This window comes from Gnatocerus cornutus, chromosome 10, assembly GCF_029298725.1.
Source record: "Gnatocerus cornutus isolate USDA-ARS CGAHR chromosome 10, icGnaCorn1.1, whole genome shotgun sequence".
Classification (NCBI taxonomy): Eukaryota; Metazoa; Arthropoda; class Insecta; order Coleoptera; family Tenebrionidae; genus Gnatocerus; species Gnatocerus cornutus.
The window spans coordinates 3,993,905-4,020,764 of NC_142242.1; the positions used below are offsets into that span (position 1 = coordinate 3,993,905).

Here is a 26,860-nt window from a genome sequence, read left to right on the forward strand (position 1 = left end):
TATTGTTAATCATGCACTAAATGTATTTAAATTATCAATAATTTTTAAAAGAACTTTATTGTCTTATGTTACAAAATGCATCCATCTTGATAAGTGGATATATTTCTCCTAAGAACAGTTATTTATGTTAGTACTTATTTGGTAACAATTTAAGATATTTTTGTCAATAAATATTTACATTTGAAATGAAAATCAGACAGAATAAATAGTCATTTGAAGCTTGTTTCTTGTTTGGCCTTTGAACAATCTACTAAAGGTTATTAACACTAATTATTTGATTAATCCAACCAATAAATGATGAAACTTTTACGTATACACCTGGAACATCGACGCGACCACAACCGAATCCCCATGACACTAGACCAGCGAGTTCGTAGAAGCCGTCGTCTTGGCATACCAACGGCCCACCACCATCACCCTGGAATTTATCAGAATTAGATAGGTACACATTTAAACAGTATCGAATCATCGCATTCATTTACAGTAGAACCTCGATTATCCGTGCATCATAGGACTGTACACAAATCGTGAGCCTTCTATTTCGTATTTTTGCTTCCATATAAGAAAACTTAAAATTTTGAAGTTCGTAAGTAACGATAGGTACAGTTTAGTGACATTTAAAAGCAGAGAAATGTCAGATGAAGTTAATTGTTTAAATTTCTTTCAAAATTTGGAATTGATATTGTAAAGATGAAGTAGCAGTTGACATCTCGAAGATTTTTTTTTCTGCAGCGCTTCTTGTAAGCATTCAAAAAACATAAAAGTTATCAATCAGGACTCAGTTTGGATATTTGTAAAATTTTAAAAATCAACTAATTTCGTGGAACAAAATGTCACACATGTCACACCTGACATTTTGTGACATAGGCGTACGTCGACAGGTATGTGTCAAGTTGTGCTGAACAATTTCGTAATTATCCTGAGATAACAGTAAATCATTTCTTGTTGCGGCGTTTATATCTTTGCTGAGATTGGAACAAAAGACAGTTTGAATGTTTTAATAATTTTGTATATGATTTATTATTATGAACAATGAAATATTCAGTTTCAAGTACATTCGTGCCGCCACTGACTAATCATGTCAAGTGTGTCAGATGTTTGCCACTCTCGTTTTTGTCATGTCATAACCCAACCATGTTGTCAGTCGGGTCTTTAATAATTTTTTGAGCTTTGATTGGTCAACCTTAGGGTCCAATCAAATGTTTTAAAAATCATTTTAAAGTGACTTGTGATCGTTTTTCCGCCAATCAAATGTTAGCATTTATCAAGTTAGTTGCGGGATTTCGGCTTAATTTCGATTAAAAACCTACCGTACGGGTCGGTTTACACTAATTTAACAATTGATTGGCGGAAAAACGAACACAAGTCACTTTAACATAATGTCAAGAATTTAATGGAAAATAAAAATTTAAAATTTTTATAAGAAAAGCGAAAAACAGAAAATTTTCACTTAGAAGTTTTTCTGTAAGCAATCTGATTCTTTCTCCAGGTTGAGTGCTTTAGTTACATAACACCCTGTATATTTTTAATTAAAAAAATGTTCCAAATACAGTTTTTGCCTTGAACGTTTGTTTTTTTAACAATTGATTATCCGTGCACCAATAATCAAGGATGTGCTGTATTTCAGGCCGTTCTTGTAGAATATTTGGTTAGCAAATTTTGAGTTGTGAATGAAATAATTTTTTTAAAGCAGATTGATGGGACGCGTTTGTATGTAAAATGACTTGTTTTGATTGGTACCTGACATGCGTCGTTGCCTTCTTCTCCGCCCGCGCAGAAGCTGCTTGCCGGTAATATGAATATTTTTTCCGTGACTGCATTAACTTTTCGAATACATTCCGCATCGCTCACGATGGGAATTTCCGCCTCTCTAACTCGTAATGGAATAGGTCCAGCTAAAAGAAGAAATTTAGAGGTTTGTTGTAAGTAAACGAAGTAAATACCTTCTCCCATATAACCGTATCCTGTAACTGTACATCTTTTTCCGGCCGCGTGACTGACACCTCTGGCCGGCAAACAAACCAAACAAACTCCTTCTTTGAGCTCTGCTTGTCCGTGGAGTTTAAGAAGAGCGATATCGTTATCTAAAGTCTGACTGTTATGATTATGATGGATATATGTAGTTGCGACTCTGAGTGTTTGCGCTCCTGGACTGCCGTATTTTCGAGTCAGGTCATGGTCGCCCACTCGGACGTAGATTGCATCTCCTGATCTAACAATACTGGGAAAACGAATTAGTTTATCGTTGAAGAGTATGGGATACATACTTGGTGACGCAGTGAGCGGCAGTTAAAACCCACTGCGTTCCGATTAAAGCCGCTCCACATAAGTACTGATTGAGAGAATTAATTAAAGCAACTTGCCAACACCATTCAGCTTGCTCACCATCTTCACCTCCGACCACTCTACCAGTTCTTGAGGTGCCTTTAACTCCACAGACGTATTTACTGTACATCGGAGGTTTCGACGTTGTTGATATAGCTTTCGTAGGCTCTAAAGCTACAAGTTTAAAATATGAACCGTGGAAGGACAGATTGCTATATGACTACTTTGTGCTGTATCAGGAGCCATAGCCGTGGTGTGGTCAATCGTAGTTTGAGTGCTCAGATTCCCGGAGTCTTCTTTCTGGCCTAACGCTTCTTTGATTAGTGATTTCGGGGCACAACACTTTGTTCCTGATTTTCGACACTTGAAGAGTTCCGTCATTTCCGCGTTTCCTGCACTATCCAATTAGAATCTTGTCACTGACCTCACCGATACTTACGAAAACAGGTGAAACTGAGATACGACACTATGCACGATCCAGGACACTCACTTCTGGGATCAGCCGTTGTGGTGGTTGTAGTTACAGGCGGTTGATGCGGCCGTGGTTTTGGCTTTGACACAGTAACTGCAGCTCTAGTGTTGTCACAACATACGGAACCTCTTTTGCAATTTGACGTGTGTGGTATGAGAACCGAAGGCCTTTCACAGAATGCCGCCATGATGTTAAGTAGACAAAAGCCGGGACATCGAGGGCCGGGGTCGGGAGTTGTAGGTCTTGGACTCGTCGTTGTTATAGTTTCTTCGCTAGGCTAATAAAAGAGTAGTTTCGTTCGTTTTTAATTATATCTCGCTACTCACCGCAGTGATGCAACAGCTTCCTTCAGAAGGACACTCGGCCTCCGAGTCTATGTCATCGCAGAAAAGTGCGAACAAGCCGCTGACACATTCTCCTTTACATGGTTTAAGTGGCGGTTTCAGTGAAGGACTTTGTTTTTCCAGACTCACTGGTTTTGTTGTAGTGGTTCGGATTTCCGTTCTTGTGTAGTTAGTTTTCGTTTTGTTTGGTATGATCAAGTTTGGCGGGATTTTATCTCCGAAAGCATCGCTTGATACGCAACATTTCAAGCTCGGTTTACACAGGTCATCAGTCGTTAAAATAGCCTCACAATAATCAGCTATTCGTTCAGCGACGCAAACGCCAGGACAAGCTTTCGTTGACGCTAAAAATCATAACTAGTAACTCGTCCAGAGTTAACACTTAGACTCACCAGGTTCTTCCCCAATTTCGCTCGAATTCTTCCGTTTGATCTTATCTTCAGAAGCTATCTGGAAAGACAAGATTAGGAAGATTTGAAAGAGCGAGTTGGGAGCTTGCCTGATTGGAGGTGCTCGTTGTTGTTTCAATCGTCGTGGTTGCCGTTGTCGTCCGTTCTGTTGTCGTAGTGGTCGTTTGAACGGAAGTTGAAACATTCTGTGGTACTTTTTCAGTAGCGTTGGGTGCAGGAGGTTCCACGCAACATTTCATAGAAGATGATGGACATACGACGTCTTCTAACACGTCGTAACATATTATCGTTGCTAGAGCATGAACACACACTCCTGGACAGTCTTTAACGTCAGCAGTGCTGGTGATTGTATCCAACAGTCCTAAGAAAATACCATCTTAAAATCATTTTTTACTTCTAAACCGGTTTAACGATCATAGTGAATTTGTATTATATTATTTTAACGGTTGTGGAACGCCGATTTTCCTGTTCAACCGCGTAGAGCTTCATTCATTCTTGTTTTATTTTACATTTTATTAAAGTTGGGACGGTCTTCAGTTATCGTAAGGAGTGACATTGGTAATGGATATAAATTGTGGTTTTGATAAAACTATAAAAGGTCCATTTTTCAATTTTATGGAGTTGGACAGTGCTCGTGAACAGTCTGTCTCTTTTCGACGCGAAGAGTAAAATTAATGTTATTAATTTTGGGAATCTTAACTGTACGTGGAACAATGAAGTGGAATAATAGATAAAAAATTGTATTGTCACCGCGATTTAGAGATTTCTGGATTATAAATGAAAAAACTCGCTTTTAGTATGTTTAAAATAAATGAAATTATTGGGGGTGGGAATGCGTATAAATTCTGGGTTTAAGAGCTGTCGAATATTATCTTCAGGTTATTAACTTTGTGTGCTTAATCATATTTTATGCCGTTCTTACGTGGAACGATCAAGTATTTGCAGAATAACGAATAATGTGGATATTTGCATTGGTATTGCCGTAAAGGCGCGTAAATAAAAGAGAATGTAAATTTATGGCTCCGTTAAAATATGTTTTGACAGAATATTTAGAACAATTATCTTGTCTCTATGTAATTCTCTGAGGGCTATAAATTTCCTTTAATATCCGGCCTTGGTATTTACAACCCGAGTGTCACTCTGGAAAGGATTGTTATTAAAACATTTAAAGCTTTGTGAAACGAAAAAATTATCGATAAAAGTTTGAACGTTATAAATCATTGAAAGTTTTCGGGGATAACACGTAGGTCGTATCGAGGAATTAATAACTTTGCTATTTGGAACAAGTTAGTCATATTTTTGCGTTATTGATATATCAGTTGACTCATTGTAGAATTCACCCTAGAAAGCGGCAAGTTTTTCTAGTTACGCGGACTTTATGGGAACAAAGTGTACTTTCAATGGTAACGGTACAATTAATTTCATTTAACGTGTGCATTTTCTAGCGTCTTGTTCTTGTGTTTATCTCAGGCCAGTCGACACGATTTTTCACTTATGTTCTCCTGCGCGGCTATAAAACAAAACTGGAATTGTAGATAAAATAAGCTCTCGCACGATAAAAATGAAAATGATGAGGGAATATTTGTAATGGAAATACAGTTAGGAGCTTGTGATAATTGGGGGTGGTTATGCGGGCTGTTGCGCATATTTTGGGGGGAATTTACTATGACTAACGGTAAACGGAGGTACCGTTGACACTGACGTCGAGGGCAGCAATTGGGGTGACATACCTGAAAGAAAGCTTCCTGCAAGGGAGTCCTCTTGAGCTCCTGCGAGTGCACTACACAAAAGCACAAGAGCAAATCTGGTGGTCCGAAACATTTTAGCGCTCCAAATTTGCCCCGACACTCACAGTCAACACGAGCGCATCGTTTGGCTACAGAAAGCCGCGACTGTTTCATTCATATGCGCAAGTAACTTGTGTGCAATACGGAATCGCTTCCAGAATTTACCGTTGCGGATGCCTTCTGTATTGGTTCAAGGCTCCTCGGCGCAGCACTTCTTGGTTTTACTCGGCCATTCGTATGCTGACTGCCAGAGTGCACAGTTATCCGTTGCTTTGCCCAGAACGAGGGCCTGGCCTTGACTATATATCGATGATGGTCAACGACCTCTACGTTACCTTGCGTTTCTTACCTCAACATATACTTGACTCCTACATCTCGCCATTACTTGCGCCTTCGACCTCTTCTGCCTCTTTGGAACATGTTCGCGTTGTTCCCACTGATCTTCCTCTCCGCGGCCGTCGGCGTCTTGGCAAAGGCACATTGTCGCCAAAGAAATTACCGGTTAAATCACCAGATTTCAGACTCTGATATGCAGATTTCTTTTTAAATTTACCGTTACAAGTAAATTTGTCATCGGCTTTGATTTCGCTTCCACTCCTTCATTCGAACTTGTTTTATATTCCAAACGGTCAAATTATTTCAATGTATTCCACAAAAACGCTCGCTTCGACCTCATACTCTGCCTCATAGCAATTCCTTATTATCTATTTATTAACATTTCTTTCATCTAGACACTCGATTTACATAATCACGCTTTTTTCGAAATTTCTACAAATGAACATAATACATACGAAACCACAAAGCAGAAACATTTATACCTACAGAAAGAAAACATGTACTTTTTGTTGTCTTCAGCGGCGTTCTTCCTGGGTCGGTTCAACTATTCCATTATTTACAGTTTTCATTTCAACATTGTTTGCATCAATTTGGATTACTCACAAAAATTTATCAAAATCAAAACTCTTGCAGCTTTGCAAAGTTTCAAACTTAAAGCCACCAGAATGTATAATGACCCGAATCATTTTCAAACTACAAAGATGGGATAATGCCAACATAATGCTAATGTCAAGTTAAGTCGTGTGTTAGATTTTTCCTTGTCAAGCTTACATCATTGTCATGTTCGTTGGCTTAGTTACAAAGTGTACAGTAGAGCGTTGATGCTAAATTTTATCAAAATATCAAATCACGTATCAAATACGTAATTTACGTTTCCAAACATATTGACAGACAGGAACATCAAATTAGAAGTTTTATCCGTTTTTATATTTGATGTAATCTGTTTTATAACTAGTATTTTTTTCTTTCGGACACACTTTATTTTTCACTTTTATTCGTAGCTGAATATCTATTCCCGGTGTTCACTGACTGAAATAGGAGAGTTAAAAAATTAAATTTTGTCAGAATAAATTGACCGACATTGTTACTAGTTGATGATATAACTGTTGTCGACAAGCCGCTTTAACCGAAAATTTTATAGATGATAAAATGGATGTAAAGTTTGTTAGTGCTCATGTGCAAGTTCATTCAAATCATGATCTAGTTTTTAGTGCCCTAATAAATGTGCTTAACTGGGTCGCTGTAACATATACGGGCTGTTTAAGGGAACTGTTAATAACAGTTAAAACGCGTACTATTATGATAAATAAAATTTAAATATACTGGTTGATTTTTTTACACTCGTCGAAATTTGTGTATTATATTTACTTGCATAAAAAGTTCGGTTCTCAGCAGATTGCAGAACTGCCAAACAAACGTTCTGAAGCCAGTGTCTGATTCAATTTGTAAAATTGTTTTTCTTCGGTCAAAACAAAATATGGCGGATGTAAAGATTTCGAGTGAGTGCACAGCAGAATCCAGATAAAAGTAATACTGTTGTATGCAGCATAAATAGTGCAGCTTAAGGTGGTGCAGTTTTGTGAACGCGGTTTCAAAGGCGATAACTGATCCTGTGAAATTGAAATGTTTCGTTAAGCGCAAAACATGAAAGTAAAAGGAAGAGTTAATTTCGAAAGATGTCAATTGGATCATGGGATTTATAGCTATCAGTCTAGTTCGACGAAAGAAATTGGCAGAAAGTGGTTGTTAGTGTTAATTGATTTGTAAATATTGTAACTAGCCTGCATCATTGGAATAACCCACATAAGATGTATAGTATTGTAAGCGTTACGCATACGTTGTTGTGTTTAATGGCTTTCTTTAGTTATTCTAATTGACCGAGATTAAGAAATAATAGGAAATTTTAGTGGTTTTGAACGAATACTCGGATGATCTGATAGCAAGTGGATATTGCAATGTAAATTCTGGAAGCTCGAAGCTCGATATTTATAGCTTTCGATAAGAGCGGTAAGCACTTGGCTTCTCTCCTCCTGAATAATGCCTGGAACAATATCTACCGTGTCAGAGCCGAATGTTTCATTTACTTATATAAAAGTTTAGTTATAGACTTCATAACTAGTACATAGTGAAGTCGAGAAAAGGAAACAGACATCTCAAAATGTTTTTTTTTAAAATGGATGTTTATTTATCAATAAACTTTACAGTAATATAAATTACACACTACACATTTTATTTTGAGATAATGAATTGTCGATATAGGTACTCTGTAATTTGAATACATTTAGAACAGTAAAACAAAGAGATCTAATTACCCTATGTTAGTAACCTGCTTTACTGATTTTCATTGTATTCGATTACAATGACGTCGCTAGCAAATTTGGAAAAAATCGGCATCTCTGCACGATTTTGTTACAAGGAAATAGAAAAAATACAAAAAGGTCTAGCGCCGCCTCTGTATTTTATACACAGCAGTGGCTTACGTTTAAACTACCTACAATATTTACAGTAATTTACATTGTTCCAAATTGGAAGTTGTTGCAATGGCTTGCGACTGGAAAATCATTGAATTAATTAAACGAAAATGCCACTTGGACATTTATTTCACCATCAACAAAACTTTTAATCTACATTGTATGAATAATTACAAAGTTATAGACATGTTAAAAACAAACGAAATTATTTATATACCCTGTTGAAGCGAAATTAATAATCCGTTAATATATTTATAAATTTACAATGTGGTTATTGGACCAAAATTCAATTTTTCCCGAAGGATACAACTTAAGAGGTGATAACAATGAATGTTTCTACTTTATTCTTAATTATACACCATTTTAAACACTTTAAACGCCATGGAGAATGTCACTGAAACTTTTTCTCACTATGTTCTGTTCAATCAAGTCTTCATTTCCTAATACAAAGTTACAGTTTGCATGTCAACAACGAATAAAATATATTTCACTTGCAGGGGGAAGTTACTATTTTCGATCTCACACAACTTCCCCGATAAAACCATTCTTATTTTTCTATTCTTAATACAACTAGTCACTAAACAAATTCAAAATGTTCGTATTTACACTATCTGGTTAATTTTAAAATAACAACCAACATTCAATAACTTACGTGTTTCAATTTTGGTTCTTATCCCGACACTTTATATTATCCAAATAGTTATGCAACACGAAAAACATCTACATCGTTTATAGTTGTTCAGATACTCAAACGGCAATTGTAAACAACTGAAATTAAAACACCTTTCTAATAAAATATTTTGTTTTTGAGGATAACGCAAAAGAAAAAGCACACAACGCAATTCTAGAACACAGAAATTTGAAACACATGAATAAATTTAATGTTCTGTACAATGATTTGGATTTTTTTTCATTTTTTTTTGTGGTATAAGTCGTTGAAAATTTTTGCTTTTATTTAATTTATATACAAATTGACATCTTGATAAAATGGCTACCTTGAAACAACGACTGTTTCTTTTGCCTCCAGTTGAAGGCTTAAATAAATTGCGGAATAAATGTACGAAATGATCATCAAGGCGAGGATGTTCAAAGAACTGTTTGATAGTCCTGCTGATCCAGTTTGCATAGCGGCTGGTCTTTCACCTGAAACAAACTCATTTTTTTTCACCACAATGGTTAAACAAATAATACAAATCCCATCAAATCTATTATCTGCACGAATCTGAATGTTTCGAGATTTCATTGATAAACTATCTCTTTTAGCTACTTACACAATAGTTAATAGATAATGGTCTTTAGTCACGCTCTGCGGAAATTACTGGCTTTTCCTCATACTGAATAACTTTATTGCAATGAAAACTGTTGATTTTATAGATTCTCAGTGTGCAGAAAATTAACGAGTATGACATTTTTAATATCGCCGACTGTAATAGCAGTGTCGAAATTATAAGAATATTGAAGGAGGGCCATAAAGGGCACCACATGCATTTGACATTTATGATATGCAAGAAAGAGAAACCAACCGCGTTTGATTGGTTGCCTGCCGCTTATACGAGTATGCATAGTAATTTCGATCAGAATTAAAGAATGACTCACTCGAATATATTAAGCAAATCCTATAAATTTTGTTTCAGGTGTGTTAGCTTTTATTAACTCTACATTTGCTCCTTTGCTCCAGACTTTAATTTAGAATTTATATGAAACCAAAAGAACATGAGATCGTTTAAATCAAATGGCACTTGTTTTCCTAGTTGGCAAAACAATTTCCAATTTTCGATGCGCCACTTTACTTGATTTATGATTCTTGTGCTCGCTTATCGATTAATTACAGTTTGTTTCCATTCAAGACTAATTAATTAATCTGAAATTGAAATTATGCATTCATTACTATCAGAGATATCGTCTTTACTGTGAATTGTAAATTTAGGAGCGGTCTTTTTGTTTGCTCGTTCAATTACTCTACTCATCTCTATTTATAAAAAAAAAATTCGCTTTGTCGAAAGGATAAAATATTCATTTTCTAGTCCCCTGACCCAGCCACAACAATTATGGGCTTCAAAGACAAATCGATTCCTTTATTGAACTCAAATTACAATCACACTAATAATTAAAAAATCATGAATAAATCAGTGATTGTTTGCATGGGAGGATACCACAAAAGCCTTCAATTATTATATAAAATATTTAATTATCTGTACTCTGGCACGGATGCAACTTTTTCCATCGACATTAGATTTAGATTTAGGTCACTTTAATAAATAATAAACTGAAATTGCTGCCTGCTTCAGGTGTGGAAATAATTATTTGGAAATGTTTATTGTAGCGTTAAATTAGTTACTAACTGAACTAGTGCTGTTTGTTCATAAAACGTTTCTAGTTTCTGAATTTAAACGTTTAATAACAATTCGCTCTTATAGAAGGAATTCTACACAACTTCTCTCTAAACCGAACAATAAAAGGAGTTTGGAAAAATAGTTGCAAAAAGCGTAATGATAGTAACTTTAAATGTTTTGTCAATTTTTCTTCCAAGCCGCCAAACAAAGGATAAATAAAGCCGCTAAAATTAGCTCTCCCCTTCATGAGGTTTAAGGATAATCTTAAATTGAATATCTCCCCACAATTTTGGACGTAATTTAGTTAAGGTACATCTTTTGTTTAAACTAATGCGAATGTAAAAGTTTGTTGGCGTCCTTCCAAACTGAAAGAAAAATTCAACAATTAATAAGCAGACGTGTTGACTTAGTGGGATATAATTATTATCCTGAGAAACGGGCGAAAGTACAAACTATTGGATGATTAAGCAGAAAGCTGGGCTTATTTCAATGGCGGCCATGCGGCATCACCGATGAATTGATTGTTTCCGATCAGTAAAACGTTGCATAATCCTCGTTGATTATCACGGTTCCCAAACGATTTCAACGCTGTTCAAACTGAGGATTACCGTTTTTTAATTTGTTTTATTCACAATTGACGGCAAAAAGGATTAGACTTAACCATTGCATATAATATATCAACGTGCTACAAATAATCCAAAAATGTTTCATCGTGATCCGCAAATCTTGTAGCTTTTTAGCCTAGTATAAGCCAAAAAACTGACTGAAGAAGATTCAATCACAAATGATTTTGGAAACGGGCGAATGTTTATAAAACAACAGAGATTAGCTTAGTTTTGCCACGGGATTTGTCCGTTATCTTTTCAACAACATTGCACAATAATAAATCTAACAGCAAAACCGATTTTCTAATGCTTGTGTTCGAGCGTGCGCTCATTTACACACAGATTTTCCTGGCTGATATTATGTAATTTTTAGACATGGAAAAATAACGCCGGTCAACACAATTTTTGTCGTCGGTGTAAAAAGTTGATATTTTTAAGTAATTTGATTCTCAACACAATGGTGATCTTGAAATTTTCCTAGGACCTCTAGTTTTTGAGATATGTATATAAAAACTCAATATAATCACTTATTTCTATTCAAAAGAACTTGGAAGATTTTAAATATAAAAAATGTTTAATAGTCTCAAAAACGGGTAGCGGTAATTTTTTTTAGCTGATACACATTCAAAATTTACAAAAAAGCAAAAGTAAACCAAAATCTTTAACGTCACTGCCTAAACTGTTTTTCGAAATAAGTTTTTACCACCGTGTTCTCGAGTCAAAATTACATAGATTATACCAATTTTTATCAAGACGACATGTTTTAACTTTTATTTTGCCTACCAGTGTAATAGAAAGCACTAATTACGCGTTTCTTAATTCGATATCTCTGAATGTATTGGTAAAAAAGATTGTTTAGATTTATTCGCTTTTAGTGTACAAGGAGGAGCTGAATAAAGTCAGTTAGATTTTTCCACTGAATTACCACAAATGGTGGAGGCGCTGGGACAATAAAAATTAGGAGTATTTTTTTGACGAATTATTTGTAACGATGTCCTTTGTGTTTTAAGTGAGGTATTGACAAAGTTGTGGGATGTCCTGAAGTCATAAAGTTAAAGTGAAATTGCGAATGTTTTGTTGGATTTTGAAGATAAATCTAAAACGGTTCTTTGAGTGTGGCTGGGGAAAGTGTTGTTTTTTATATTTGATGTGTTAAGAGAGAAATGCGGGCAGATAAATTATTATCACCCATCGGATGTAGGGTCATTTAGTAAGTTTCCGATCAATGGATCAAATAAGACATTCAATAGATTCGTTGTCAAGCTGCAATGCGGGATGCATAAAGAGATTCTCATCGATATCGATTGCGAAGTTGTAAATTAAGAAGTAAAACACAAATTGGACATCAAAGTCGGTATGGACAATGAGGCAATTATTTAGTGTCAAAGCAACAGGAATTCATTTCCGTCAGATTTGACGTCTAAAACGGTTTAAATTGAAACTAACAAATTAGCTTTTCAACAACAATACAGAAGAGAAGTAAAGTTTCTGATTAAATTATTGTGCATTAGTTGAAGGGTCAGAACATAGGTGTGGTAACTTTTGCTATTTTAAGCGCACCCTCGTCTTGATTAAGAGGAACATTTTTTAGCATTTCATCTCATTCACATAATTATTGAATGGTAAAAGGTTCTCCAACCAGGGGTGCCAACAACATGTCTACGTAAATACGTAGCAATTAATTTGCACTGTTCCTATTTCCATCGCTTCTTCTCTATTTTCCGTCAACAAAATCTGCACTAATTGAAAATCAATCATTGTAATCAGCTACAGAAATGTTTACCTCCAGGATTTATTGCAAATAAAATGAAAAAAATTGTCTCGTAACTCACCATTTAAGACATGTACTCTGACACTGGCGACATCTGCGTTAGACGGACTGCAAGAATATTTGCCGGAGTCTGAAATGTCAGCATGTTGTATTAACAAGAAGCTTGTAGTCACATCCCCTTTCTCAGTGATGACACTCACGCCGCCTCTATTCGAGTCATAACTTATCACCTGAAACAAAACGCGTCGCTATTGATCACGTGATGGATGCGTTGCGCAGCTAACCAAATTTGCATTTGAACAGAAGAAAATCCTACAGGAAACGCGAATTATATTTGCTTCCTGCAGCTTTCTTTTCTTCTGTCGAGCTAAATTTTCACTGGCCCAATGGCCGCTTTATTAAAACGTCTCGAATGCAGAGGCTCACATTTTTATTTGTTTTTCTACTACATCACTAAATGATTTTATAGAAAAGGTAATCGCACCGAGCTTACTGTTTTGGTTCAACTAGAAATGTGAAGCTTTTGTTCACCGATGTCGTAAAGCTCTGAAAATTTGCATTTGAACCGAAAAACTAAATAAAACGCGAATTATATTTCTTTACAGCGTCTTGTCGTTTTCCTTTTTCTGTCGTATTTCACTGTGGGCAAATTTTCGTTACTGTTACTGTCGCTTCATTAAAGCGTCTATTACTCTCTAGGGATACGGATTACCTCATTATTTCATTTGCCTAAAACCATGCTTTTAATTTAAAATCTTTTATTTGATGAATAACCTGATAAAAACTTATTTCAAACTTGGAATTTACGTCGGGTCTTGACATCCACTCTAACGTAATTAGGGTATAAATTTTTATTATTGTGCACTCTGGCAAAATATCTAAATTGCTACCTACTGACTGTAGCGGGCCTCTATAGCCTAACGACTATAATGAGCATTCTGAAATTTTTCACTTTTATCTACTCTCAATCTCAAACTTGATTCAAATATGGAAATACTTACATCATCGAGGTGGTACCAAAAAATATACGCCGGTGGTTCTGGGCTAAATCGAATGGAACACGTCAAGTTGATAGTGCTGCCTTTGTCAACATGTAAATCCGGCCCTCCAAGTATCTGGGCTGTAGGAACTAAAAGTAAGACAGAAATTAACAACTAGTTAGATTACTTGTCTGTAACTACAAGGGTAATTTGTAGTTACGATTCGTGCTAAGTTAAAACTTGAGCTTGATTACAGTTATAACTTAACTAAGTTTATTGATTTTTAAACTCAAATCGTCAATAAGGTTAAAACGTGTTAATCTAAACGTTACTCTAAATCTCATAAAATGTTAGTGAATTAGCGGCATACATAAACAACCTGCCACCTGGATAACTGTAATTCAATTTTTTCTCAACATCACGAGCCGGTTCGTCGCCGACGAGGTCGTCTGAAAAACGAAAGGAAAAAACTGCATCAAAAAGTGAGACGTCAATCCTGGCTTTTCCTCTAATAAATCGATTTTACATTGTCTAAGTAAATGATAGATAATTCACGAAGATTGAATGACAACCAACTATAGTTAAAAATTATATAAAAAAATTATTTACTTGCGTGCCGGCAATTATATATAACGTGATCAGGAAGTCCAACCATTTATTTACTTTTCAGGAGGAAATTTCTCAATAATACATTTACAACTTATTAACTTCTATTTATTACATTTTGATGTGTCAGTCAACTCTTCTGTAATGACGTTTTGGGAAGTTTTTGTTGAATTTAAGTAAAATTGTTTTTTTGCACTGAGGGTATCGAGACATGAAGTAAATATTTGTGAAATACAATTTAACGTTTCGTACCACCGTGCAAAATAATTATTTCTGCTATCTAAATTAACGAGCTCAGTTTTAGCGTAAACCAGGTAGCTGTGACACTCCAGTGCGGAAAATCTTTGTTTATGCGGATTGAGGCAAAGTTGAATTTACGATTTAACTCTGTAATTTGATAAATACTGTGACTGTATATATATTTAATTAAATACTTGTGAAAACCCTTTGTAATTTTAAGCAGCGTTTGAAAGGCGGAAAATGGCAAAGAAATGACAAAAATATTATGATTTTTATCCAAGTGATTTTCTTTTTGTCTTTTCAATAGTGAGTGATTTCTATGGCGATGGCAATTAGCCTTAGCAAGATCAAAGAAAAAGTGGTATATTTGTCGTAAGAAGTTGGAAGTTCGTTCTGAAATTATAAATGAGTGTGACGATACCAGTGTGATTTTGCGGAGAAGTGCCAGAGGCTTTATGCTAATTTCTGAGAAATTGTTATTCTAGAGAGATTTCCAATCCGCAATTTTGTTGTAGCGTTAATAAGTTGCATTCGCATTTTGCTGCAATGGTTGTTGGTGAAAATCAATTTCCAGTCCAATTCAAATTCCCAGCTAGAGTCGGATTTTTCTGCTTGTCAGTAACACCTTAGAGTCTGAACGGTTTTACTAATTTGTTGCACTTTAGATAAACAACAGATTTGTTGTACACCAGAAATAGTGTCAAAATACTTACCTACAACATTAAGGTTAACAAAATAGCTCCTAACTGGCTGGGTGCTAATTTGACATTCGTAAGTTCCAGCGTCTCTCTTTTGCGCCCATTTGATTTGTAAAGTCCATTCGTCGGTTTCTGGATGATGATTCGCTTGAAATCTTTGGTCACTAGTATACGTGTAACTTCCAACTGTTAAAATATGAATATCTCGATGACGAATCCACGAAACCTGAAATCAAATTTAACTATTTTAATCAACTACGACTTTGCGAGGAAAATTCCATCTATAAAGAGATGAACAGTTAAATTACTTTGCAAAGAAATTCAATTAGGGAATGCTACTGACATCTCTATTACGCTTTTAATAATCGTGACCGTCATTTACAAAATGCACTTTTGTAATTATTTCATTACCGGTGTTTTAAGAACGTTTAAAGCACTAGTTTATTCGATAATGAACAGGTTTTTGGTATCGTTCAAATTTGGTGGATGCGCCGGGACACATAATGTAAGTTTATTTTATCATCATTTCTGCCGACAATTTTTGCAACGTGGTTGGTGTTAAAGTGACCTACGATTATTGAAGTTTATACTTATAATACATTGTAACTAACTTTTTTTAGTTCATGCTAATAAATTTGTTTTCCACTTTTACACCGATATCTGCAATCTCGCTGCTGACACGTCAATTAAACGCAAGGTTAAACGTAATTGTAAGAAATTTCATTAACTCTAGTTTCTGCTTTTTGTTTGAATTTCAACGTGTGTGATTATGGAAATGCAACACGAGTTTAATCAAAGTAGGGCAGGTGGGGAACAGAAAGTCAAGTTTCTCTTTACAGTTTTTGGCCATTTTATACAAAACGAAAGTACGGAAGCGTATAGGGGTTAATTTTTTTTTAAAGTAGCATTACCAGAAAAATGTCACTTTGCCAGAAAAAAATCGCACTGCCAGAAAAAAAAGAACTTTAAATACAACCAGAAGAAATGTAAATTTTGTGTAGTTCTCAATTTCTCATCAAAACTAAATAACCTTTATGAAAAACTAATTAATGGAAGTAAATTGACCAAAAAGCTATAATTGAACAAAATTGCGATAAATGAATATCAAATTAACGCTTTCATCCATAGATTACAATTCACACAAATTAGCTCTTTTTGCAATGCAACTAGACGCAGAAGTAGTTCATTTTATCAGTAGACGTAATTGTTCTTCATCGAGACAAAATCTAATTTATTTGGGTTAGTAAATTTTATACCTTTAACTTATTTATTATTAAAAGGCTAGCTTTAAGTGGGCGTTCTTTCTTGAGAGAATTTTGTTCTAAAATTTTGATTTATTTTATTCAAATTCAGTTATAAAAAGTACATTATTTTAAACAATAATAACGTTACAAATCATAAAAATTAGTTGGTCTATAAATATTGTCAAAATCCTACATAACAAAATGAGGCAAAACCATTATTTCAATGCATTTCATTTTCTGAATTAGAAACAATCTAGTACAAAACACGAGGCAAAAGTGCCTTTATCATACGACGTGTTAACACATTTTGTCTTCGATTTGGTGTTTTGGCGACTTTTTTCTAGCAGTGCGACTTTATTTTTAAGCAGTGCGATTTTTTGTTTTGTAAGTGCGACTTTTTTCTAACAGTGCGACTTTATTTTCTAGTAGCGCGACTTTTTTCTAGCAGTACAACTTTTTTCTGGCAGCGCGACTTATTTTTTAATAATGCCACTTTAAAAAAAAACGTTGGTCCCACTATTTAGAACTTTGATTGCTTTCAAGTGAAGTTATAAAGTGAAATTGTACTAAAACAAAATTAGAAAAAAAATATCTCAGTGAGTTATGGTTTTTATGTTTATTTGAGATTTTTGTGTTTTTTAGATAACTCAGAGATGAGATTAGAAAATTAGGCCAAACGGTTAAATGAGCCACAATTTGGAATAACAGAATCACAAAGCAGATGAAGAACAATTATTATTCCTATTTTCAAAGAAATTTGGTTTCAAATACACATTTATAGTTTTATAAGTTGGGACGGCAACAGACTAATGTTTGTAAGATTAGCTAAATATATAAAGCCGATCAATAATGTTTAATTAAAAATTACTATGCAATGGACAGAAATCGCGTTGTAGATATTGTACTAATAATTTGAAAGAGGTGATCTCTCATTAAGTCCGACTAAAGTCTCTGTTTTGAAAACTTTTAACTGTCAGTTTAGCCTGTCAAAATAAAATGGCACGGAATCTAGGAGAGAGAGTATTGATTTTACTGTTCGAATTGAATTTCGTAAATGTTTAGCGTCATTGGCGAAATCAAGTTATTTTAAATAGAGTTAGACAAGTAAACTAGGTATTTTATTTTATCAAAAACACAAATAGAATATAAACGGATCCAACAAGATATTGTCTATTTTAAAAGATTTTCCAGCAGAAATGGTTTATATTTTAGCTCAAACTGTTTCAGTTTCATAATTTAAAACAGCGGAATCACTGTTAAAAACGATTACGTAAGATTTATATTTTATATTTTTCAACATTTAGAATTCAGTGCAATCCTGTTAGTTTATAATTGTAAATTTAATATAGAAGAGAATACTTTTGTTTCAGATTGTGTCTGAGCGAAATAAATCCATCTGTGTTCTTATTAAGACTTCGCCGGAATTCTTTCTGTGGGTGTGCCTTTTAAATTTGAGTCATTGTTTCAAACATGGATGTTTCAGTGCTTATCATCAGGTTCGGTAGCGTTCAGAAGCGTAGTTGGTGAACATAATTTACTTAGAAAATTGCACTTCTGAAAAGTAAGGTTTCATATTTGCTGTGTCATCGCGGTTGGTTATTTGTGTTGAAAAAGTAGGAAGCAGAATCATTATTTTTTTGAGGCGTTGCGTGTTTAAAGAAAAAGCATTAGCCTATGATAAATTATAAAATTAATGAACTGTTTCGTTCCGAGTTGAAATTACTAACAAAAGGAACCTGAAAATGGGACAAGGGGAACAACATGCGAATGATATGTTCTTTTTTCTGTCACAGTTCGACGTGGCGTGTGTTTCAGTCAGATGGTATGAATATATTCTAACTTAGATACTAACTTCGCTCGTAGTTTAGTTGAAATCAGGCTAACATTCCCAAATTTCAATTTGGTTCAGATTTACTACTAACAAGTTTCCTAAAAGCAGATTATCACATATTAGGTTTCTAGTTAAGCGATGTTTGATGAAAATATTCGATCTTTTCACCAAATACGCGACTCTAAAAGGAGAACAAAGTACAACATTTCTGCATCAGCTTGAATATTAGAGCGATTTTTCTATATGTAAATTTTAGGCTTCTGGAATTTACTAATATCTGGAGCACTGTAATATACGCACGAAAATTCCGTTAACAGATCTTGCTTTCTACATTTATTCTCATCTCACATTTAAACTAGATTTTATACTTTATCTGTTTTTGACTATCAAAACATTATAAATTACACCCTAAATAAAATATATTTGTCGCTATTTTATTAAATTAATTATGACTCAAATGTATCAACATTTAATTAATTTCAAATTTGTGTATACGCCGTGGAAAATAAACAAATATGGACATGAACTGCACAAAAAACAGTCAATCCGAAATATAGATTAACATGGTGCATTTCTAGTAATTGCTAATTGCAAATTATTATGTTAAAAATTCCGAACAAAAGCGTACAAATAAAACTATTTTTTGAATTCCATATTTATTTTGAATATTAATGTGAAAATGAAGTTACAATAGCAACGGCTTATTTCTGTAATCATGGCCTTTGAATAAAAACGCAATAATTGATAAAGATCCGAGATAACGATGCGGTGAGCGTTCAAAATAAAATTGCATAATTCTGCACAATAATTGTGGTGATTTGCTTATCATGAAAAATTCATATGTTCATGCTATTTAGCATTAAGTTAGCTGCATTTATAAAGGCACAAATTACTCCTATGAAAGTTTTATTAAAAAGTTGTTGCCAAAACTGACATTTTGCTATGACTGTAGACGGTGGATTAAAAATGTGTAGTGACATTTTTTCGTTTTAGTTTTCATGGTAATTACATTAAAAATGAAACACATGAAAGAAAGTAATAAAGTTAAAATTTATTAAAATTAACAAAACGCTGGTGTTTTCAACTCGTGTTCGCGAAATGGACGAAATTATACATGTGGCGCAACGCAGCCTAATTTTTTCGAGTTCGATAACGCTAGTAAAATATTTAAATCTACGACGTGATAACAGCGCCGAAATTTTAAAGCCCCTTTTGCTAAATGTAAATTAGTCTATATGAAAAACAGAAATCTGAAGTAAAAAAATGATCATCTCCCCATTATTTTATTAAGTTGAAAGGCGAAGGAAATTGAGGAAAGGAGCAAAGTGAAATATAATATCATACATCACATCGTTTCCTGATAGGTTTTCTAGTGTGTAAAACAGACTTTTGTCAAGTTGATTGTTCCAATTTGTTAGTCTTCCGATCAGATAAAAAAGATCTAACTTTCTGATATTTTCTATAAATTGTCTTACTCTACTCGCCCACTTAAAAGAGAATGTAGAGAGTAATAAAATCGAGCTTAAATTCTCAAGTCACTGTAACTGTAACAATTTTCACTTTTTAAGCTTCAATCGTATTTTATTAAAATTGAAAACGCGATTTAAGAGAGAATTGTGAGATTTGAAAAGTACGGTAAAAACTTTTAATTGAATTCAAAATGGTTCCACGTGCTTTGAAATTACATAATCGTGCATAAATAACATTTTCGCATGCAAAACACAAGTAACATTAAAACATAAACATAGAAAGGCACATTTTTATACCTGAACTGGATTTTACTGTTCCTCTTGAGCTTTTTTATCACTCAACTGTGACCAATTTTGTACAGAATAACGTCAGCTTGGAGCTGTATAATCATAATAATCAAATTTTTCGTACACAGCCTTGAAAATGAAATTATCTGCCTGTCCTCTTACTAATTCCACCAAATAAAGGTTTCTCTTTAACTAAAGAACTATTAAAAAAAGCATTTTGTGAAGCTCGACTATTTTGTCATCTACTAGGATAGAGAAATTTCATATAATTTCTGATAGAGGAAAAAATAAATTGTAGGCGTCTGTGCCGCCTATACAAAATAAAAGCAAGGCTCTAGTGTATTCTAAGAGATGAATGAATTTATAGATCAGCTTCCATGGGATTTCATCCTGTAGAACAGCGAACAGGCTTAAAGGGGGTAGAGTTGTAAAGAATGAACGGTAACGCTTTCTAGTCGAAGTGGACCAACAGGGAGAATGTAATTAATGACCCAAAGGCAGTAATTGTCAGTTGAGATAGAAGCAATCTAATCGGGACTTGAAAACTTGTTAGTTTTTAAACTCAGCTACTTTTAGCAACTCCGGACGAAGCAATAAATGCACTCTAGTGTTCAGTGTTTAAGCACATATTAATGTTTCAATTAATATGCTACCTTTGTTAGTGGATGTGCCAGTGCGTTCTTTTAAGTATCTACGTTAATAAATTGGCTATAAAAATGTAAAAATGCTAAAAAGAAGAGCCAAAACATCAAACTCTTGATTTAAATGCAACCAGTAATACATTATTCATCCGTAACTTGATTAAGAAATGTAAACTTCTATATTACGGCAATAGAATGACTTTTCTCTATGTTAAAAATCATACTTGGACAAGGTTTATTCCTAAACGATTTTTATTGTGACACCAAAAATCGTGTTAAAATGAGAAATCATTAAAATCGTTTAAAAATGGCTCATTTTACCACAATTTTTGGTTCGTTCGGGTCATGTCGGAATATACGCCACTTTGTAATTTGTTTTAGAATACTCTATTTTGTGCAGTTTGGACATTCCTTGTCAAATTGAAATAATATCGATGAAGAATTTTGTCGATTTCAACTCACGTTCGAAACAACAAATTCTCTTAAAATTAGTCCAATAGTTTAAATTTTGAAACCCGAACAAATTCTCATTGAATGTACGTACATTAATAACAAATTAACAAAAGATTTGCCATTTTGTGAATGAATAATTGAAAATGATTTAGTAGTGTATACAAAACGGTTCATGAAATTTTACGACCCTGGCGAACGTTAAATGCAACTCAATATACAATTTTTAAGAGTAACTTGAAACTTTATTTATTAATTATGTTTAATTTGTTATGGAATTTAAACACCTATGTCATTAATGTACATCATCTGATAATTATTTTTCGTCATGTTTCTAAGAACGCCTTAAGTCCTCCCAAAAATAGCTAACCATTCTCAGAATTGAAAAAAAAAAAATCAGTTACCTTCGGAGAGCAAAAATTTTCACTGTTCGATGTCTCCTGAACTACGGTGGATAGAAAAGTAAAGAAAATTATAGAAAATTAAATTTATTATTTATATTTATTTATTTATTATTATTTAGTGACCCTATTTTATCGCCCTACTAATTTTTATGATTTGTAACAAAATAAACGTTTGTAAATGAATTTAGAAAAATAAATGAAAATTAAATAAAGTATTCTGGTTTTGGCCTCGATAGCCAATAATCACGTCTATTGATAAAGTGAAGCATACTTCGGAGCCTAGTAGCAAAAATAACTATTTCGTAAAAATAATTTGGTATTCATTATTTACATTTTTGTTGAATTATAGATTATGGTTTATCTGTCTCCATTTTTTTAGTTTTTCATAAGGGTTATTTCGGTTTGATGAAGAATGATGAAATTTACAGTTTCTTATGAAAATACATACAGATAAATAACGTATTACTGTGGCATTTACAGTTTTTTTAATGTTTTTTTTTTCTGGTAGTGCGACTTAAAAAAATGTTGGCTTCTTTACGCTCCCGTAGTTTTGTTAAGAAAACCGCACTGATTAAATTTTTTGATCGCCTCTTAAATGATCAAATACCCGCAAATATTGAGACTTATCATTTCTTAAAAAGCTTTTATGTGTATTTTAGCGCCTCATGAATAAATGGATATTGACAAAATCGAACTGAAACTAAATTTGCAAATGTGATATATAAAAGACAACAGAAATGTGAAACTTATCGAAGCTTGTATCTGCCGCATTGAATATTTGCATTAAATTACTACACAAATTAATTCCACTAAACCTGTAATTTTTACTACATTTCCGCATTTGTTATTGTTTCTCTATTTACATTTGTACGCGTTTCCCGTACATTGAGAATTCAAATTTTGACATTTGCACGGTATTTAAAATACACACACGGAACATAAATAACACAAAACAATAATTTACTTGTTAGCAAATAGATACCGACCAGCGTAAAATTGATCTCTATTTTGTTTGACAAAATAGCAATTACTTATGTTGTTATAAACTTACACTCAAACAATTGTGTATAAAATAAATTTGTGACATTCATGGTTTTAATTTATTTACTTAAGCCCACTTTCAGTTTAATTGCTCAAATTTTTATTGTAGCGAATGAAAAGTCTTAATACAGAATTATCACACAAGGTGATAGATGATAACCTGATAACAACTTTAAAAGTAATTTTCTTGCAGCATTTTAAAGTAAACTCAAGAATAAGTGTACGTTTTATGTGGCGAATAAACATGAAATGAAGTATTTTTAACAATGTAACTAAGAATGCATTTAAGCATGCTTCATACTTTTCTCTGGTTTTATTTCAGTACAAGCGTTCTTACAGTGACGCCGGTCATAAAAAGCACAAGAAAAAGTCTTAATAGTAATTTATATAGCGACAATAAAATATAAAATTATTAATTAATTGAACTGCAATCTAATCAAATTTATGATTCCATTTTAATTAGTGATCGTCCTTATTTTGATTGAGTTTTGTTGAAGCTAGAAAGCCAAAGTTAAGAATGTGGTTTCGGTGAACTCCGACGCCAGACCAAAACCGACTAACCTTCAACTTAGCTTATATAATTAGAATTTTGAAATGTGAACTTTTGGTTTAAAATTAAATAATTTTAAACATCGTTATACATAAATGAATTATTATAAAATTTACATGCTACCATTTAAATATGATATCACAGGAAAATTCTGTAATGTAAAACCTTGACAGTGGTAAACAGCTCAGTTAAAAAAATTATATATGAAATATTTTAGACAGAGTGAAATAATAATAATAATAATAGTGAAACAGAGAAGTCATTTAGGTAAAAAATGTTTAAATGTGTGAGCAAAATCCAATTATCAAAGAGTATATAGCACGCTAATGGTGGATATAATTTTTCTATTGTGTTTGTGTGGAGCAGTTGTGGCGAATGTGCTGAATAAAAGAAATTGTTTTGGTTGATAATTTGACGATAAAATTTCGTAACATCTTCCAGCTGAATACTTCTGAAAGTCGTAAAAATTTGTAATGGCTTTACGTGCTGTTGCTATATATCAGAAATTCGTTGTCAAGCAAAATGGAATTATATTTATTAATGGAGTGATCGCGAGGTGTAAACAAATATTAAGTTGGCTGAGAACAAATGTAATAAATTTGAAATCGAAGCGAAAAGGGTAAAATGTGGGAAATGTATCAACGGCAAGTTTTGTCTTTCTTGAAAGTTGGATAGACGCAATGGAACCGGAAATTTAATTTATTTTGCTCCCAAAATCACTCGTTGACTTTTTAAGTTATTTGAGGAATGTTCAAGTTCTTGGATGTAACATAAATTACAGAAATTTAGCAACAATAGGACAATACAAACATGATCACATTATATGGTAGAGTATTAATCATCCATATAAGTCGTTGTATCCTAGTGAGACAATGAGCCTATCGACTCAGTTATTAAAGTTCAAAATAGAAATCCCACAACATTAAATGGCATGTTCTTGTTTGACATAACGCTTGGCCCATTCTTGTCTGTTTTCAGCCATTTATCTTTGCAAAGTTAGAAATTCTGCTGCATTCATAACATAATCCTGCTCAGCGAGATTCACCGCAGGATCCCAGCATAAAGTGAGCCTGTAAAGTTCAAGACACTTAAATACCAGGTGCACACTTAACTACTTTTAATTCACCCGACAAATTTTCGCATTATTTTCAAACAAAACAATTTCCTATGATTTTAATAAATGTCAAATTAAAAATTCCAAAGAAAAAACTGTTTTATCTAGGATTCTGACAAATGTTCTTTTTGTCGTAAAGTGAGACTGCAGAGCGACGGCACAAAGAGTTTTATCTCGATTGTGTCTGTACTACGGGAGAGGAGTGCTCGTGATATATGCAAGAAGGGCTGACGGGTTCACAATACCCAAAATCTGCCCGCGGGTACGTATAAATTACATACTCTACTACTTTTCCTGGCTATTCAAATTATATACATGATTTGTACCCACAGAGGTTTTGTTTTAAGTCCAACCAGTTCTCGCTTTTTTTAATTAGAATGCATTGTTCCAGAAAATGAATTTATGTTTTTTACCTTCACTTGATTTCATTTTCATACTCTCGACACTTGTTAAGGTTGTCTATCCCACTTACAATCAAAAACGAAAAATTATTAATCAAACACGAACTCTCGGGTTCTGCTTCTCTCAGTTTTACAAAACTCGTTTTATTTTTAACTGTATTCCATATTTTCAATCTTCCTAAACTAACAGTAAGCAAAAAACCTTTATAATATTTTAGATTTTAAGCAGTTGTAAATTAATTTACTTAATAATATATCCAAAATTGAAATAGTTTAATTTATTAGTTCGTTTTCAATTACATTTCCATTAGTAGTGTCACTTTCCCCAAAAAGCAAACTAATTTCATTGAATTTTGTTAAAACTGGAAAGCCAAAGTTGGAACTTGTCTGTGGTTTGAATGAATTGCCGTCGATTCGCTCTATCACAAGTGACATCAGTGAAGCTCTTTTATTGCGATGAGCTTTTTGAAGCTGTGATAAAGTAGTTGTAGAAATTTTCGTCGCAGAATAGAATCATGGGTGAACCTTTTACTAGCCTTTGAAGATATATGCACTTGGTTTACAGAAGTTAATTAAATTATTTAGATTAAATATTTAATATCATGATAAAGTGACATGTGACCGTTTTTACGCCAAGCAAATGTCAGCAATCGTTAAATTAGTTGGGAGATTAACCTAATTTCAATTAAATTATTGTGTAAACCAGTCCTTAATTTTTTAAAACGGCGCTTAATTAAGATTACCTACAAGAGAGCTGGGTTAGCATTTGCCAAAGAAAACGTAACTTGTAGTTAAATGCAAATAAATTTAACTGTTGATTGAGATGATTTGCTTTAATCTTCGATGTACTCGCATTCAGGTTAACATGTTTGTATTTAATTACAATCCAAACACGTAAACATTCTTAGTGAAATGCATCAAAACAGTATTTATTTAAATTGTATTCTTAAACACTAAATAAACATACAAACGCTTTTAACTTATTAGTTAATATTTATTTAGTTCATGAAAAATATTGTGTAGGGAAAAATTTAAACGGTGCCAGGAAAGTCCAGAGCAGGTGCAGACGATAATAACAAAATATATCTACTCTGTTATATGTACATGCTGTGATTATTTAAATTTACGCTTCTTGAGAGTGTTATAATTTTTCATGTTTGGAGAAAATTTAAAAGGTGCACGAAGCCAAAAAATGTCGAATAAAGCATCCATCTTAGTGTGCGTTCGTAATTTCAAGGGCCGATGATTCAACCCTTATTATAGTTTCATGAAGGGTTTAAGATAAACAATAAATTAATACAGTGTCAGGTACCCTACTTGACCTGGATCAGGTTAGATTCGCTTCGGTCCAAGCAAGTCAATGAGGTGTGGATTGATTTAGGGGAAGTTTACTTTACACAATTTCTATAAAGACCATCTACATATTTTATACCATTTACACGTTTCCTTTGTTACGTAGATAATTTGCTGTATTCTCGATTCCCACTATTATCGGAAAAGTCTGGAAAACGGCATGTGTTTTTTAGTGTCGCATAATTGGGATTAATCCAAGATAAATCAGTAAATGTGTTAAGAGTTTGTTTTTTCAGCAAGAACCAATATTTTTTGTTCGTTGCCCGATATACTATGCAAATAAAGAGGGATATTTTTCTTTTTTAATTCCGCGAAATAACAGCTGCTTGCAGAATGAACGACGGTACAACAAAATTGATTTCGTTTTACCTTCTGTTTTAACTGTTGAATTTGGAATTCAGTTGGCAATTCTTAAATAAAATTTCAAGATTACAATAAACATCTGAAATTGGTTTTGATAGCAGGTCATGGCGTTCCAAATAATTCAATTTTTAATGTACTATTTTACGTTTAATGAAAACTTTATAGTTCTCACTACCCCAGTTTCCACCTTTCGCGCTTTGCGAGTTAAAATTGTGGAATAGTTTATTTGGTGCTAAAATTACATTTATTTCTATTTGCTTTCTACCAATATAATTAACTACCCAACTTTCACGATAAATTAAAATAAACCGTGCCGATAAATTTTCTGATTAA

General features: G+C 33.5%; 2 protein-coding genes across 5 annotated transcripts in view; both read right to left on the bottom strand.

Moving 5' to 3' along the window:
* Nucleotides 1-38: 38 nt before the first annotated feature.
* Nucleotides 39-5,668, bottom strand: mas (trypsin-like serine protease domain-containing protein masquerade). 2 transcript variants are annotated; one of them, XM_088048184.1, is made up of 10 exons: nt 5,282-5,668; nt 3,641-3,912; nt 3,534-3,591; nt 3,124-3,485; nt 2,765-3,074; nt 2,550-2,717; nt 2,268-2,493; nt 1,944-2,221; nt 1,741-1,895; nt 39-418 (listed from the first exon to the last, which is right to left on the bottom strand). In XM_088048184.1, exons 1-10 carry the CDS (start codon nt 5,370-5,372, stop codon nt 251-253), a joined length of 2,088 nt encoding a protein of 695 aa, XP_087904310.1. In that variant the 5' UTR covers nt 5,373-5,668; the 3' UTR covers nt 39-250. The 2 variants fall into 2 exon arrangements, with proteins under 2 accessions (XP_087904310.1, XP_087904309.1); XM_088048183.1 differs by having other exon boundaries at nt 2,268-2,499; nt 5,282-5,659.
* A 2,167-nt stretch (nt 5,669-7,835) lies between these two features.
* Nucleotides 7,836-26,860, bottom strand: part of LOC148167275 (zwei Ig domain protein zig-8-like) — a 161,113-nt gene continuing 142,088 nt past the window's right edge. For 2 of the 3 annotated variants that reach the window (XM_088047530.1, XM_088047529.1), the window contains 5 exons: nt 15,394-15,604; nt 14,221-14,283; nt 13,856-13,983; nt 12,916-13,084; nt 7,836-9,288 (listed from right to left, as the gene is read on the bottom strand). In XM_088047530.1, coding sequence (XP_087903656.1) covers nt 9,137-9,288; nt 12,916-13,084; nt 13,856-13,983; nt 14,221-14,283; nt 15,394-15,604 — 723 coding nt within the window. In that variant the 3' untranslated portion in view covers nt 7,836-9,136. The remainder of the gene's footprint in view (nt 9,289-12,915; nt 13,085-13,855; nt 13,984-14,220; nt 14,284-15,393; nt 15,605-26,860) is intronic. The other variant, XM_088047531.1, reaches the window with a different exon arrangement.